This window comes from Berghia stephanieae, chromosome 7 (genome assembly GCF_034508935.2).
Source record: "Berghia stephanieae isolate SIO BIC M18660-M18661 chromosome 7, UCSD_Bste_1.3, whole genome shotgun sequence".
Taxonomy (NCBI): domain Eukaryota; kingdom Metazoa; phylum Mollusca; class Gastropoda; order Nudibranchia; family Aeolidiidae; genus Berghia; species Berghia stephanieae.
Genome location: NC_088366.1, coordinates 4,455,206 through 4,472,705, shown reverse-complemented (window position 1 = coordinate 4,472,705; position 17,500 = coordinate 4,455,206). Strand labels below are relative to the sequence as shown.

Genomic DNA, 17,500 nt, shown 5'->3' with positions numbered 1-17,500 from the left:
CTTTAAAACCGGTTTTCTTCGTTTTCCAAATCCCGACTTAATACCGCTTCGATTGGTAGTAAATTGAGATATTGAAATCATATACAATTTTGGTTTTTAGTTTTTACTGCTCAATAAAATCTTATCCTCGTGAGTTATTTTACCACATAATGACATAAATCATATCAGTTTACTGTTACTGTTATGACCAACACAACTTTTTGGGAGGAATCGAAGTGGTAAAAAAATATACAGAACAAACAAAACCATGAATAAATCAAGAAAATCAACTGCCAATATGATCATAATGCACAGATAGATGCATATATGTACTTTTGATATTTATTAAAACTCTTGAGATACTGCCGCTGAGTTTTGAATAACACATTTTTTATTTAAGTGCACCGTAATTTACAAGTACTTAAAATTAGATCCACAATTTGTGATATCTAAAGAAAACTATTAACCACAGGAATATCAAATTTTCACTGATGTTTAGAGAGACAACTGATTTTTCAAATCAAAATAATAAAGTGAAAGAGTATGTTATTGTTTTCCCGCTATACAGACATATTATAAGACCATAAATATCCATAATTGCCCCAATTGGACACGGCACTGCCTGATACCAGTTGAACTCCAATGACCTCACTCAGGTAGTGAGCATGGAGGGTTATTGGTCCCTTGGGAGTTCCAACTAAAATAGCGCTGATTCCATGTAGTGCCAAGGAAAAAGAATGAAAGTGCCTGAAACTGGGCTCGAACCAGGTCACAGTGCAATGCCTTAACCACTGCCACTTCGCCCCCCTTGTTTGAGTTGTTTCAGATAGCTGTGAAAAAGGCATTAATGACACCACACACCGAGATGGTTTAAGGAATCTTACTCTGTGAAAAAGGCATTAATGACACCACACACCGAGATGGTTTAATGAATCTTACTCTGTGAAAAAGGCATTAATGACACCACACACCGAGATGGTTTAATGAATCTTGCTCTGTGAAAAAGGCATTAATGACACCACACACCGAGATGGTTTAATGAATCTTGCTCTCCACAAGACAGATTGCTACCAACACCTCAGTGTCAATTTTTTGTTGTTCAATTATTGACTGTTTTATTTTGTTTGCAGAAGACCCGGGAATTGCAAGGAAAAAAACAATTCAACGTAAAGTGCCCAATATTTTTTTTTCTTTTTTAGTTTGTTTAACAGTTATGTCTTCTTGAAATTAGTGACCACCAACCACGTATACACCATGTTGTTTTACCTGCATGAAATTACCTTTGAATTATTTTAATCTTCATACATAACACAGGGGTGCCAACTTTACGTAAAAAATGTGTATTCTAAAAATTACAAAAAAACAACTTCAGCTTTTATATAGCGCAATATCCACTTAATGTGTTCAAAGCGCTTTACAAGGGGTCCCTGACCAACAGCAACATGTAACATGTAGAACAAGACATGATGCCTGTTAGGCGATATTACTGGTTTTTTTTTTCCGACTGAGACAACGGTGTTAACGACCAGGTATTCATTTTACACCTGAGTACGGTGAGAGAATGTGAGTAAAGAGCCTTTTCCAAGGACTCAACTAGGCTCGAACTCGGGACCTTCCGATCCGAAAGCGAGTGTCATACCACGAGACCACACCGCCGTATTCTAATGCATTTTTGTTCATTGTACACATTTCGCTCAGGAGTGTATGGATTATTCATTTTAAAAAAATAATTATTTAAGCATTTTTAACTATCATACATTCTTTTAGTGTACTTGAACACTTTAACCTGGAAGTTCATATAGAGGGTTCAATATATTATTATTTGCCTCCCTATTGTGAAGCAAAGGCTGAAAATTGAATTGAATTCCTTTTTACTGCAAGTAAAAGTAGTCATTCAAATCCAAGAGGTTCATTGAGTCGTGAGTATTTGTTATTCCAGTTTTTGTAGCATTCAATTTGCAATGACAATTAACCAGTATATTTTTGACCAATCAAAACATGGAATTCGTGACACACCTTCACACGTGCTCTGACAAACATGGTTGGTTGTATATAAACAATAATAGGAATGAAATCGACATCTCTCTGATCATTGTTATTGTTTTTATACCACCAGTTGGGTGACTATAGTTATCACACGATTTTCTTGATCATATTATAAAAGTTTAATTTCACACATAGTTTTCTGTGTTGTTAGTCATCAAGCGGTAGAACAGTGGGTATTTTACTCATACACATACCATCGAAGGTAAAACATGTGTCAATCAATGCCATTTTTTACATTATGGCGACTGTCCTAAAGAGGCCTGGTTATTTAAGTGTCTATTGCTTTCTACCATTGGGATATGGCTCTAGTCTGTTGTATGGAGATCTGCAAAATATGTGTGCTTGTGTAAGAAAAAAAAAATGATAAAATGAATATTTTTCTCCATAAATTTTCACCAATTTTTTTGTTTGTTTGTTTGTTTGTTGTTTTTTTTTTTTATTTTAAAAGGACACTCATAATTCTTTTAATTCATTTATTTATTCATATATTTTTTTTTTCATTAAGATTTAGAAATTTGGAATCCATTGAACCAGTGTTGGTCCTTGAATAAATTGAATTCGTGAATTCTTTCTCCTGAATTAATCTCCTGATTCCCTCCCCCAGTATTTTAACGACCAGCAACTGTTGATTTCCCTTCCACTTCCACCCTCCACCTCCCCCCCCCCCCCTCAACTTATCCACCCTCTCAGTAGTTTGATTTGGTAATACATGGCCTTAAAACGTTTAGCTTAAGTGTTCTTTAGACAAGTAAGCTATCCCATGATATTTAACAAAAACTCTTATGATCTCTCTCTCTCTCTCTCTCTCTCTCTCTCTCTCTCTCTCTCTCTCTCTCTCTCTCTCTCTCTCTCTCTCTCTCTCTCTCTCTCTGTCTTTCTCTCTTCACCTGAAAAAAAAAGTCCGAGCTGTTTTGTCAATGTTTCATTTTTCCTCACTCAACTCTAGAACTCAACTTTGTGCTGTCTGCTGACCCTAGAGATAATTACTACTGTTAAAAGTGAAACGAAAACTTGAGCTTCTACATGCGGCTATGTGGTCTGGTAGACACTCCCTTTTGGATTGGAAGGTCCTGGGTTCGAGCCTCACTCTGTGCATAGTTGAGTCCTTGGAAAAGACTCTTTACTCACATTCTCTCACCATTCTCAGGTGTAAAATGAGTACATGGCTGTTAACAGCGTTGTCTTTGTCGGAAAAAAAACTGTAGTATCCCCTAACAGGCATCATGTCTTGTTCTAGACGTGACGTGTTGCTGTTGGTCAGGGACCCTTTTGTAAAGTGCTTTGAGCACATTTAGTGGATATTGTACTATATAAAAGCTCAAGTTGTCGTATTTCATTATTATAGATTGACCTATTAAGAATTTGCTTTTTGACCAACAGTAAAAATGAATCAAGTTTGGAGAATGTAATTGATAATGCACGGTAAAGGGAATCAAGCATGGACATTGGTTGTTCATTCACGGGTTAAAATTCAAATATTTTGGAGGTCAAGGACAGGTTGGCAAAAATTAAAATGAGTTCTCGGAGATTGTGGTGGGAAAACACTTTCGTTTTTGTATTTTGTTTTTTTTTTCTAAATTTTCTTTGTACCAAGTTTTAGTTTATTTTGATATTTAAAAAAAAAAAGTTTTCTATCTCTTTTTTTTTTTTTTCGTTTCTATTGTTGACCATTATCCTTTTCTTTTCTTTCTTTATTTTTAAAAATTTATATCTCTTCTCTTCTTTTCTTTTCTCCTCTGTCCTTTAATTGTAAAGCGCTTTGAACACATTGAGTGGATATGGTTCTATATAATGCTCAAGTTTTTAATTAGATATCATGCCTATAGTCAGTATTGATAATGGTGTTTGGTGGAAGAGAAACAAATCAGGGAATCCTGCAAGGATCAAATTAAGACATGAAGGAGCAGGTACCGGTGTAAGATAAGGAACTTAACAAGTGTGTTTAACTCACTCAATCCTCGAGATGTTTGCTACATTTCGAAATTGCAAAAAAATGTATTACAAAATGAGCATGTACATAGATGGTTTTATTCAACTATCATTCACATGTAAAAACTAAAAACATGAGCTTTGATACTATGGCTATAATTTGTCTCAGAAAAAATGTAATAAATAGGCATGAGGTAAAAGTAACCCGGGTAAACTACGGATATAGTCGGTGTTAGGGTTGAGTGAGTTAAAAGGTGTCAGATAAAGCTAGAAAGAAAAATACAAAAAAAATAAAACATCTCAAAAAATCAGTCGACCTCGACTGATTTGGGGATGGTTTTTTTTTAGCCTCTGGTCATGTGATATGAAACTCTGGCTTCCGACCAATGTGTTTGAGATTGGAGTTCCATTCCTGTGCTGGGAGTGGTGCAAAGTTGAATATTGTAAATGGCTTTTTATTGGTGATTTTTTTCTCTCCCTGTATTCCGTTTAAAGTAAGTTCCTGGTGGGAAACAGGGTTTTATCTAAATAAATAATTTTTGTTGTTGATTGTGTCAGGGCTCACCAGTGTCATGTCTCTTCCTACATCCTAAAGGTTGCTGTTGACTTGGGACTCCTTGTAAAATGTTTTGAGTACATTTTGTGGATATTTCACTATATAAAATATTATGTTTGCTTTCTTTTCGGGTGTGTGCTTCATAAATTTTTTTTTTTCTTTTCTCAGGACTTTTAGCCATAGCCAAGGAGAAGGCCGAGAACGTCAGCCAGAAAATTCAATCCAAAATCGACGTTGCGGGAAGCGGTTCCAGTCCCTCCCACAATGCATCAGCCCAGGCACAGAAGAAGACGGGATCGAGCAGAGGGGAGTCGAAGCGACCAGAAAACATCATAATAACAGTAGGCTTGTTTTATTTATTTGTTTGTTTTTTTTAACCCTCTCCTAACCACCCATAGGAAAATCGTCACATTCGTTACGATGCAGCCAACAATTTTTTTATTCTGATTTCATTTTGTTATAGTTATAACTATAAAAACTCGCCCCTGTATTACAGAGCTCATTAAAAAAAAAAAAAAAAAAAAAAAAAAAAAATATATATATATATATATATATATATATATATATATATATATATATATATATATATATATATAATATACTCATTGCTATACTGTTTGAAAAATCTATTTTTGTGTTGGGTGATTATGAGGTTTCAGGTAAATTTATAAAAATAACTGGTAAGGGGAGAGTTAATGAAATATTTGATTGTAAAGCATGTTATAGTTTACTACATATACACAGCCCAGTTCTTTATACAGATGACATTTTGGGGCAGCATGGCTCAGTGGTACAGTCTTTGCTTCGTACCCGTAAGGTACCGTATTCGACTACCCACTGCGTTCTGTGGCCAAGCAAGTCACTTCGCCTCAGCTCAGTTTGTGGCGCTGAGGCCTGGGTCATTCCAGTCGTCCCTTGGAATAGAACATTTTAAAAAATTTCCCCTTGGGGATGAATAATGGGAATTTTTATTTTTTTTAAATTTTAATTTTATTTTAAAGAAAAAATAAACTTGAGGTTTTTTTTTTGTTATCCTTAGGTTCAAACTGGTATTCTGTTGGGATAAAGAAAAAAAAAACCCAACCAAATTAGGCCTTTTCATTAGATGCTGTTGCCTAGGCATTCCATGAATGAATATAGATAATGCAGCATCATGTTTTGTCATACATGTTAAATGTTGCTGTTGCCTAGGCATTCCATGAATGAATATAGAAAATACAGCATCATGTTTTGTCATACATGTTAAATGTTGCTGTTGCCTAGGCATTCCATGGATGAATATAGATAATGCAGCATCATGTTTTGTCATACATGTTAAATGTTGCTGTTGCCTAGGCATTCCATGAATGAATATAGATAATGCAGCATCATGTTTTGTCATACATGTTAAATGTTGCTGTTGCCTAGGCATTCCATGAATGAATATAGATAATGCAGCATCATGTTTTGTCATACATGTTAAATGTTGCTGTTGCCTAGGCATTCCATGAATGAATATAGAAAATGCAGCATCATGTTTTGTCATACATGTTAAATGTTGCTGTTGCCTAGGCATTCCATGAATGAATATAGAAAATGCAGCATCATGTTTTGTCATACATGTTAAATGTTGCTGTTGCCTTGGCATTCCATGAATGAATATAGAAAATGCAGCATCATGTTTTGTCATACATGTTAAATGTTGCTTTGCCTAGGCATTCCATGAATGAATATAGATAATGCAGCATCATGTTTTGTCATACATGTTAAATGTTGCTGTTGCCTAGGCATTCCATGAATGAATATAGATAATGCAGCATCATGTTTTGTCATACATGTTAAATGTTGCTGTTGCCTAGGCATTCCATGAATGAATATAGAAAATGCAGCATCATGTTTTGTCATACATGTTAAATGTTGCTGTTGCCTAGGCATTCCATGAATGAATATAATAATGCAGCATCATGTTTTGTCATACATGTTAAATGTTGCTGTTGCCTAGGCATTCCATGAATGAATATAGAAAATGCAGCATCATGTTTTGTCATACATGTTAAATGTTGCTGTTGACTAGGCATTCCATGAATGAATATAGAAAATGCAGCATCATGTTTTGTCATACATGTTAAATGTTGCTGTTGACTAGGCATTCCATGAATGAATATAGAAAATGCAGCATCATGTTTTGTCATACATGTTAAATGTTGCTGTTGCCTAGGCATTCCATGAATGAATATAGATAATGCAGCATCATGTTTTGTCATACATGTTAAATGTTGCTGTTGCCTAGGCATTCCATGAATGAATATAGATAATGCAGCATCATGTTTTGTCATACATGTTAAATGTTGCTGTTGCCTAGGCATTCCATGAATGAATATAGATAATGCAGCATCATGTTTTGTCATACATGTTAAATGTTGCTGTTGCCTAGGCATTCCATGAATGAATATAGAAAATACAGCATCATGTTTTGTCATACATGTTAAATGTTGCTGTTGCCTAGGCATTCCATGAATGAATATAGAAAATGCAGCATCATGTTTTGTCATACATGTTAAATGTTGCTGTTGCCTAGGCATTCCATGAATGAATATAGAAAATGCAGCATCATGTTTTGTCATACATGTTAAATGTTGCTGTTGACTAGGCATTCCATGAATGAATATAGATAATGCAGCATCATGTTTTGTCATACATGTTAAATGTTGCTGTTGCCTAGGCATTCCATGAATGAATATAGAAAATGCAGCATCATGTTTTGTCATACATGTTAAATGTTGCTGTTGCCTAGGCATTCCATGAATGAATATAGATAATGCAACATCATGTTTTGTCATACATGTTAAATCTTGCTGTTGCCTAGGCATTCCATGAATGAATATAGATAATGCAGCATCATGTTTTGTCATACATGTTAAATGTTGCTGTTGCCTAGGCATTCCATGAATGAATATAGAAAATGCAGCATCATGTTTTGTCATACATGTTAAATGTTGCTGTTGACTAGGAACCCCTTGTAAAGTCCTTTGAAGCAAGTTTAGTGGATATTAGGCTGTATATATATATATATATATATATATATATATATATATATATATATATATATATATATATATATATATATATATATATATATATATATAAATTATCAAAAGGAAAACCATGAAATAATGGTACTCGACTTTTTGATAAAAGGAGCTATTTATATAATATTTCAAGTTTGTAACTGCTGTATATTTTATGAATATTTTATTTTATTTAATTATATTTGATGTTTATTTTGCTTTTAATTATCTTCGTATTTTCATCAATTAGTTCATGCCAGTGTATAAATCTGTGCTAATATAACGATGAATGATGTGTAACATTATGATAATTTCCGCTCAGGATCAATAAAGTATATCTTATCTTATCTTCTACAATATTGTTTCGAGCGTTCGTTCTCGTCGGGAAATCTTGATTGAGCTTTTTTTTTAGCTTTTTTTAATATAGCGCAATATCCACTAAACGTGCTCAAAGCGCTTTACAACGGGTCCTGGCCAACAGCAACATTTAACATGTAGGACGGGATATGACGCCTGTTAGGTGAGTACGGTGAGAGAATGTGAGTAAAGAGCCTTTTCCAAGGACTCAACTATGCGCCGAGCGCGAGGCTCGAACCCATCCGAAAGCGAGTGTCTTACCACTAGACCACATAGCCGCACTTGTCTAATACTTGAAATATTTTGTATATTGACTTTGACCGTTTGTGTTTGTAACCATCCAGGAGTCCCTGAGTATGGCCATTGGAGAACTGTTCATGTCGTGTTTGCACGCCTGGGGCCTGGACGTCATGCTGGACGAAATCTGCCTCAATAAACTGGGCCTGCACAAGCCTCGATGTCCCATCAGCTTTGGCCTTCTGTCCCGGGGAGGTCACATGTCCTTGATGCTGCCAGGATGGCATCGAGCTAGGAATGGACCAAATAATGCACCTGGCAAAAGTTTGTAAAAATAATATAGTTTCTACACTGGGTTGGGGTGGCGTCTTTTGACCTCTGTTGATAGAAGGGGATGTCACTCTTGCTGTATCTTCTATCCCCTGTATCCGTTTTCCTTTTTCATGATCCTTTATGCTTTTGTCTTGGAATAAAATTACTTGGTTTTGTCCTGGCCCTGACCAGGTCTGTATTTGAGAAACGGATGTTTGTGTATGTATTAGTTTTGGGAGATTTTTTTTTTCCTTGTTAAACTCTCTTATGTACTGTATTTCTTTTTTTTTTTTTTAAATTTTTATTTTGGTTTGGTTTGTTTGATTTTAATATAATGTCTTGTAAACATTTGAGTACATTCCCCACATTTGGGATCACGTTGCTGTGTCTGGATGGGACGTTTTGATGATCTCAAATAATGTATTTCAATAGATTGCTTTTGGAGTTTAAATCTAGTCCCTATTTGATTTCAGTCCCATTTGTCTTACATTTTCTTCGGTTCTTTTTTAAAATTACTTTTTAGAGTCTAAGAATCAATAAGATAGAAATAACAATATCAGAACAGAACAATGGGTGTCATCTTAACCCTCTCCATACCAATCATAGGAATATCGTCACATTCGTTACGATGCAAACAACAATTTTACCATTCTGATTTATTTGTACACCACATTTTTTTATTTTTGTTTATCTCAAAAATCAAGATCGATTTCAAAGGTCAACTCTTTTTTTTTTTCTTTTTCACCCGTCTATTTTTAATGGAAGTGAAAGTTGATTAGGCAGAGCACTTTAACATGAGATATTGGGTACTGGTGCTGAAATGACCTTAGAGTATTTTATTCGCTGTTAACTCTCCTTACCGATGATTTTCAGGATTTTCCTAAAAATGTCAGGCTTACCAATCAGAAAAATTGTTTTTTTTTTTAAACTCAAACAATCTCTCTACAAAACAACTTTATGATGTTCTTATTGGTTATAAAAAGATATTTGTGATGTGCAAAATAAATCTGTATAAGAAAAAATATATATTGTGTTGTAACAAATGTGACGATTTAGCTGTAGGTGGTCAGGAGAGGGTTAAACCCCAAAATCTTAAGAAAAACAGTAAAAGTCATTATCTATAACATCTCTTTTCACTTTTTAATCTTAAAAATCTTTCAGCCTCGCCCTTACCATCCCGTGTAGTCCCCCAGCCATCCATTGACCAATCAGCCGACAAGCTGTCATCATCACTGTCTTCGTCACCCAAACCCCCTCGACCCCCACCCCCCAGGAAATCCCCAAGCACCATGGCCAAACGACAACAAGCCTACGAGTTTTCAACCAAGGTATTTTAAAAATTCAATTGAATTTTCATAAACTGTAAGAACGTACTATATCTCCCCGCCTTTTAAATTTTTTTCCCTTTATCTTTAACTTTTCTTTTCTTTGCGGCGATTTGGTCTTGTGGTATGACATGTGATGATGCACTCAGTGTATAGATGAGTCCTTGGAAAAGGCTCTTTACTCACATTCTCTGACCATACTCAAGTGTAAAACAAGTACCTGACCGTCTGCATTTTATTGATGCTTTGTGTTTAAGGTCTCTTTACTGGTTGGAGATCAGAATGGACAGAAAACAATCTCAATAAGAACAATTTCAGAAGAATAGCAGAAAGGAATAAAATGTGATCACTTTCCATTCAAAAGATAATATATTCAAAAGCTCATATTTTCCTGACATGATCGGTATGTTGAATACACTGGAACAATAAATCAAGACAGCTAAAACGCAGAAGAGTTTTGTAAGCTTATTGAGAGCCCACTTAAGCCTCATCTATATATATCTGTATGTGTTGAGTTTATGCTGAAGATGTCTGGTATTCTTTGAAAAACAAAGCTTTAATTTCACTGCCCAAGAACCAAAAGAGTAGATTTAAAAGATTCACTAGTGGCGGCCATTGAGGTGAAGGTGTTTGATAAGTAATTCCAGTCACAGATGGCATGCAGGAAGAACAAGTATCGGTAAGTAATTCCAGTCCCAGATGGTATGCAGGAAGAACAACATATGCTTCTTGTTTGACAACACGACCAAAAAAACATCAACACCACCATTCTGTATCTGGTTTTGTGCGTGTTTTTCAGTACTGTACATGTCTTGTTTAAGACCAAAAAAACATCAACACCACCATCCTGCATCTGGTTTTGTGCGTGTTTTTCAGTACTGTACATGTCTTGTTTAAGACCAAAAAAACATCAACACCACCATCCAACAGTTGCGATTTCAAGGATTGAATTAAAATGCTCGCCTGTTATTCCAGTGGCCATATTAAAAATTTTTTTTAAAAATTAAGGTTTTAAAAATAAAAAATAAAGTAAAATAAGATAAAATTCTCTTTATTCATCTCAACGGGGAAATTTGTCTCTAGGATCTATTCCAAGGGAAGACTGGAATAACCTAAGTGTTAGCCGCAGTGCAGCGCCACAAATTGAGCTAGGGTGAGGTGACTTGCTCAAGGCCACCAGCGCAGCGGCGGGTGATCGAACTCAGTACCTTTCGGGTATGAACTACTGACCGTACTGCTGAGTCACGCTGCCCCCTTCATGGTACCAACACACAAAACTCATGATAACATCTACAGTCTGTTTGCTGGACTTACTGGAAAACTAATCAACCAACTGCTGGTCTAAAAACAACAAAGAGCCCCTAGTGACGTCAACGTCATTCACTCTATGGATTATCTTGTTTATCTTTACCTTTACCAGCTGCGATGGCAAATCTCTAGTGCTGTGACAACCAACACCTGCTGTCCGTCATCTCCGTGGCCAACACCCTGATGGGGATGAGTCGGGCTGGTTTCCTACAGCACGGACAAGTCAGGTGAGAATTAATGTACACAGCTATATTGTATTGACACTTACAGTTGGGATTTGTTGAGCTTTCTTGTATAGCGTAATATCCACTAAATGTGCTCAAAGCACTTTACAAGGGGTCCCGGACCAACAGCAACACTTAACATGTAGGACAAGACATAACGCCTGTAAGGCGATATTACAATTTTTTTTTCGGACAGAGACAACGCTGTTAACGACCAAGTACTCATTTTACACCTGAGTATGGTGAGAGAATGTGAGTAAGGAGACTTTTCCAAGGACTCAACTATTCGTCAAGCAAGGCTCGAACCCAGGATCTTCCAATCAGTCGGAGGTGAAATTTTTGGATTTGGATTTTTTTTCATTTTGTGAAGGAATATGCTTCCCAAAGCATTTTAATCTTTATTTGAAGTAAATCGGGTGATTTTCATGAAGTTATGGTCAGATGTATGGGAAAGGTATCCAGCAAATTTTCTAAAATTTCATACTTTTTCAACATGACTAGCTGTAAAAAATATTTAGAAGTGAAATTAAGATTTGGTATTTCCCGAAGATGTAAAAAAGGGGTTGATTTTATCATTTATGACAAGAACTCATTTTGATAAAAATTGACCTTCTAACTAAACTTGGCAATATTTCAGTTCAAACATTTTCACAATCCGACTGATTATGTCATGCACTGTAACATATATGAATTATTTATTTGCCATATTAAAAAAAATTCTGTCTCTTAAGTACGGAGAACATTATTTGTCCGCTGTACTCGGAACAGTCGCGTTTTAAAAACATGGCTAGAAAACTTGTCTTTCAAATATCGCCCAATTAGAATGACCCTCATCCTGCCATAAACTCTCAAACCTGGGCCCTCCTGAAAGTAATATATAAAAGCTCATTTTTTTTTTTTCTAGAAGACAAATACCATCCTAGAATTTCTGAAATATTCCATGTCAAGCCGGTCCCAAATCAATTAGAGTTCAGTGCTGTAAAACCCTAGTTTTAATCAATATTGAACTATTGGTTGTTCAGTGAAATCCACAATGTATAAAACTCAATACCAAATATAAAATTGGTTTGGTTTCTCTTTCATTTTTCATTTTTCTACCCCCCAACCTTCGGCAATGAAGAGTCCACACCAATTCTGTGTCATCCAACCAAGGCATTTTGGTCTACGAGACGGATAGTCAGGACAGCAGTGATGGCGGATCGGATGAAAACCCAAACAACTCCACCGTCCAAGCACAAGTAAAGCAGGTGAGAAAACCAACACAACGAAACAAAAAACACCCCCAAAACCATGGGTTAGAATGTGTACCTAAATGAAACTAATAGATATGAGCATTTATATATTGCATTTTCTAGTGAGCTTCATAATGTATCGTTTATTCCCCAGCGGGCTGCATGGAATCATGTTTCCATTTTATGCAGTACCGGTTGCCTGTAAGGTATCCTTTTTGTACTACCACTCTTAATAAATACGTCAATGCCTATAGCAAGGTACTCATTCATTCCTGAGTCGAGTACAGTAATGTGTGTAAAGTGCCTTACTCAGAGGAACAACATTGGGACCAGAAATTTCCCAATATCACCATCACCCATCCAGCCACTGTTCATGCTTAACATTGCTTGACCTTTTTTGAAATGACATTCAGTACATTCAGTACAAGTTGCCTCTAAATTGTCTTATTTATATTTCATCATCATCATCATCATCACCATCATTGTTGTCATTCCACAGGGCTGGAGTCTTCTGGCAGCCTTACACTGTGTCCTCCTGCCAGAGATGGTGGGACCACAAAACTACAGGTGTCCCCAGCTGGAGATGTTGGCAAGGAGATGGCAAGACAGATGTCTAGAGGTAGGTTGTACATATTACAGCTTATTTGGATGAATTGGAATTTTTTTCTCTCTTGTTTTGGACCATATGACACTCACTTTCGGATCGGAAGATTCCTGGGTTCGAGCCTTGCTAGGTGCATAGTTGGAGTCCTTGGAAAGACACTTTACTCACATTCTCTCACCGTACTCAGGTGTAAAATGAGTACCTGGCCGTTAACAGCGCTGTCTCTGTCGGGAAAAATGTATTATCGCCTAATGGGCGTCATGTCTCATTCTACATGTTACGTGTTGCTGTTGGTCCGAGACCCTATGTAAAGCGCTTTGAGCACGTTTAGTGGATATTGCGCGCAATTTTTTTTTTCTCAATAAACAGACCTGTCAAATGTCTGACAATATGGCCACAATCTTTTTACTCTTTTCATCACTGTGTTGCCCTCTGCAATATTGTAAGCATTATTAACATAAAACATAGATGCCTTGCATTCTGTGAGAAATTTTGAGAGAATTTTGTCAGCTGCCATTTGCATAGTCCTTGAGAGTCATAAGACCCATGGAGCCGAAATTTATCCTGGTTTCTTTAGCTTAAACCGAACAGTAGCAATTGCTTGATATCCTTTGTCTATCGCAAAGTACTTTCAGCCTGATCTAACAGATCCAGCTACCCAATCAATCATTGTTGGGTGGACAGGATGGTGAGAAAAAAAATCCACTTCACCCGGTATTGATCTCTTTCCCTTTTCATGTAAAGCGAGTGAATTACCAACCGTGCATTACAGTTGACGGGTAAATCTGGCAGAACGTTTTTTTCAATAAACTAGCGTCCTATCCAAAGGTAGCAAGCAATACCTCTTTCCTTTTCATGCAATCGAAATTGAGATAAACTCCGGACGACTAAGGCTAAGACTTGGGTATCCAGTCTCCCCGAAAGTCGAACATCCGGTTGGGTATGAATAAAGGGAATTTATTAATTAACCATCATGTGATTTCTCATTTTAGCATCGCTATTTTAAAAATTATAAATTATTTTTCGTTCATTCAGATCCGAGAGGCAGCCCAAGCCTTGCTGTTAGCCGAACTTCGAAGAATTAATCCAGATGGTCGAAAGAGCCTCCTTGACAAATGGGCTCCTTCCTTACCCTCATACGTGGATCCAGAGTTATCTCTCTTGAGTAATGCTGCTCAGCATGAGGGCGCCGACTATGACTTTGATGAGGAGGACGGTATGATGATAGGTAAGAAACGCTAGACATAGGCGTGTCCTCCAATCAGTGTAAGACAATATGTGTCAGTGCATGACATAATCAGTCGGATGGTGAAAAGGTTTGAACTGAGATATTTCCAAATTTAGTTAGAAGGTCAATTTTTATCCAAAATGAGTTCTGGTTATAAATGATTAAATCAGCCCTTTTTGTACATTTTAGGGAAATATGAAAGCTTAATTTCCCTTCTAAATATTTTTTACAGTCAAGTTGAAAAAGTATGACATTTGAGAATAGTTGCTGGATACCTTTCCCACACATAACTTCATGAAAAATCACCCGATTTACTTCAATTAAAGATTAAAATGCTCTGGAAACGATATTCTTTCAGGAAATGAAGAGAAAAAAAATTACAAATCCAAAATTATCACTTTCCGACTGATTATGTCATGCACTGACACAAATCTGTAGTTCGCCTAACCGGCAGATGTGTTGTTAGGTGTGATTTTTATTGATTTCTAAAGCAAAGGTCTGGGATATTTTTATAGTCATTTTAATAAAGTTTTATTCTATATTGTGATACAAATTTCTTGGAAATTCATGAGGATTTTTTTAGATAAATTAACATTGTAGTGTTGTAGATCCCAGTGTTTGAAGAAGAAGAAGAAGAGTGATCAGTCAAAACAAGCAAAGTAATCAATATTAATCCTAGCTTTTTTTCCCATAAATTCTTTTTTTCTGTCCACTGGTACTATCCAAAAGGTAGCAAGCAATTGTTACTGATTATTGCATGTGACAGATATCCTGTTATGAATACTTTAATCAACAATTAATTGTTGGAAAAAGGTATTTCGGCTTAGATGCTGTTGTCGTTATGTATGGTCCAATTTCAATCTAAGGCACAAAATTTTGAATTACGACAATTGTTTAGTTTTTAACCCATTCAACCACTACATGTATGGAGAATAGGAAAACACTTCCATTTATCAGGCAGGCTTTTGAGTAAAAAAAATAAATAACTAGAGCTTTTATATAGCGCAATATCCACTAAACATGCTCAAAGCGCTTTACAAGGGGTCCCTGACCATCATCAACATGTAACATATAGAATGAAATATGGCAGCACCTGTTAGGTGATATTGCTATTCTTTTTCGGACAGAGACAACACTGTTAACATTTTACACTTGAGTATTGTGAGAGAGTGTGAGTAAAGAGCCTTTTCCAAGAACTCAACTATGTGCAGATCGAGGCTCAAACCCAGGACCTTCTGATCTGAAAGCGAGTGTCATACCACAAGACCACATAGCCGCACAGACCACATAGACTAATAATCATGGGTGCTAAGATATCCAGCTTAACCGGATTTCCGGCTATTTGAAAGGAATTTTAATTTAATTTCTGGCATTTAGATCTCAACCTAATACATACCTGCCTAGTACTGCCAAAAATTTGTCGAATTATGAATTTTTGGCTCCAGCTACAGAGCTACATTCGTCTCTTTGACTCAATATATCTTGTTGAAAAGGAAAATTTAGTTCCTTAGATCCTGTCTTGAGGCCTTTGAAGCATTTGTGGATCATGGTGATGGCAAATTGTTTATTTGTAAAGCTATTCAAAGTGAATTTTCTATTATTTCCCCTTGGAAATTATGATTTTTTGACATTTCAAGGAGGCAGCTCTGAACAGGTCACATTTCAAAATGAGTTTCTGACTCTTTGAATTTGCTGGAAATGGATTTCAGGCTTTTATTGGCTTGACCTGCTTGTACATTGTATTTCTGGCTTTTAGAAAGGAATTTTGATTTATTTCCGGAATTTAGATCGCCTCACCAAAATACCATTTAGAGGCAACAGGTCACATTTTAAAATAAGTTTCTGACTTTTTGAATTTGCTGGAAATGGATTGCAGGATTTTTTTTTTTGGCCTGACCTATTTGCACCCATGGTGATAATAGTATACATGCGTTTTGCATTACCTGTTGTCTTTGAGTATGTAGGGCCTTAATGATCCTGATGGATTCCTGCATAGATTAATTATTACATTACATATTATACAATGACTCACTCTTTACTTGACCTAGTCAGAAATGAATATGGTTTCAATGGTATTCCTCCAGAAAACCTAGGTCAAGGTTACGATTATGTCCAGGATAATCCTGCTTCTTTACTTTACAGATCGTATTGTCAAGTGGACAGAGTTTGATTTTGTTCTTGATGTTTGAGTGTTTTTGTATCATTAAAACAACAAAAATTGATCTTTTCAGGGGAGACCTCACCAACCAGCAAACAACTGTCTGTGTCGTTTGAGAGTCGCAGGAAGCAGGCAACAGCCATTGTGATGCTTGGGGTAATTGGGGCCGAGTTCGGCCATGAGATGGAACCGAGCAGAAGCCGACAACAGAACGAGGACCTAAAGGGGGCAAAGGGCAAATCAGGGACCATGGATGGGTTTAGTCTGACCAACTACTCCCTAGCCAGACACACAAGTGAGTATGCTGGAAATCGGAGTTATTCTTATGTCAGTTTCTCAATTCTTGGGGGGAAAAAACAACTGTAATCACCGGAGCTGTCTTTACTCTTTTTGTCTCTCCTTTACCAGAATTGAAACTTGTTGAAAAATGGTGTACCGATCACTTGTGTTAATAATGATGAAAAATATAAAGATAGAGATATGCCAAATGAAAACAAAGAATGAAAATACTTCTTTGAGATTGAAATCCTGGACACACCTGCTAAGAGAGAGGGATGAGGGAATTACCACATTTGTGCTGAACCTGAAAGGAACCAAACTCAGAACCCAACTGGAACAGCACCCCCTACCAGGCTTCCCCTATGGGATGAATAAAGGGAATTTTATTTATTTATTTATTTATTTATTTATTTATTTATTATTTATTCCTCATCTTAAAACTTGAGCTTTTATATAGCGCAATATCCACTAAACGTGCTCAAAGCGCTTTACAAGGGGTCCCTGGCCAACAGCAACACATAACATGTAGGACGAGACATGATGCCTGTCAGGCGATATTACAAATTTTTGGGATAGAGACAACGCTGTTAATGGCCAGGTACTCATTTTACACCTGAGTACAATGAGAGAATGTGAGTAAAGAGTCTTCTCCATGGACTCAACTATGCGCCGAGCGAGG

The 17,500-nt window shown here is 36.4% G+C and overlaps 1 protein-coding gene across 1 annotated transcript in view; it reads left to right on the top strand.

Moving 5' to 3' along the window:
* The window catches only part of LOC144976207 (WD repeat-containing protein 7-like), a gene marked incomplete at both ends in the record, with an annotated part of 30,204 nt that extends 13,367 nt beyond the window's left edge, over nt 1-16,837 (top strand). Inside the window, 9 exon segments of the mRNA XM_078920391.1 lie at nt 4,679-4,851; nt 8,259-8,475; nt 9,625-9,791; nt 11,209-11,236; nt 11,239-11,323; nt 12,441-12,567; nt 13,052-13,171; nt 14,192-14,384; nt 16,616-16,837. Coding sequence (XP_078776517.1) covers nt 4,679-4,851; nt 8,259-8,475; nt 9,625-9,791; nt 11,209-11,236; nt 11,239-11,323; nt 12,441-12,567; nt 13,052-13,171; nt 14,192-14,384; nt 16,616-16,837 — 1,332 coding nt within the window.
* Nucleotides 16,838-17,500: the final 663 nt, after the last annotated feature.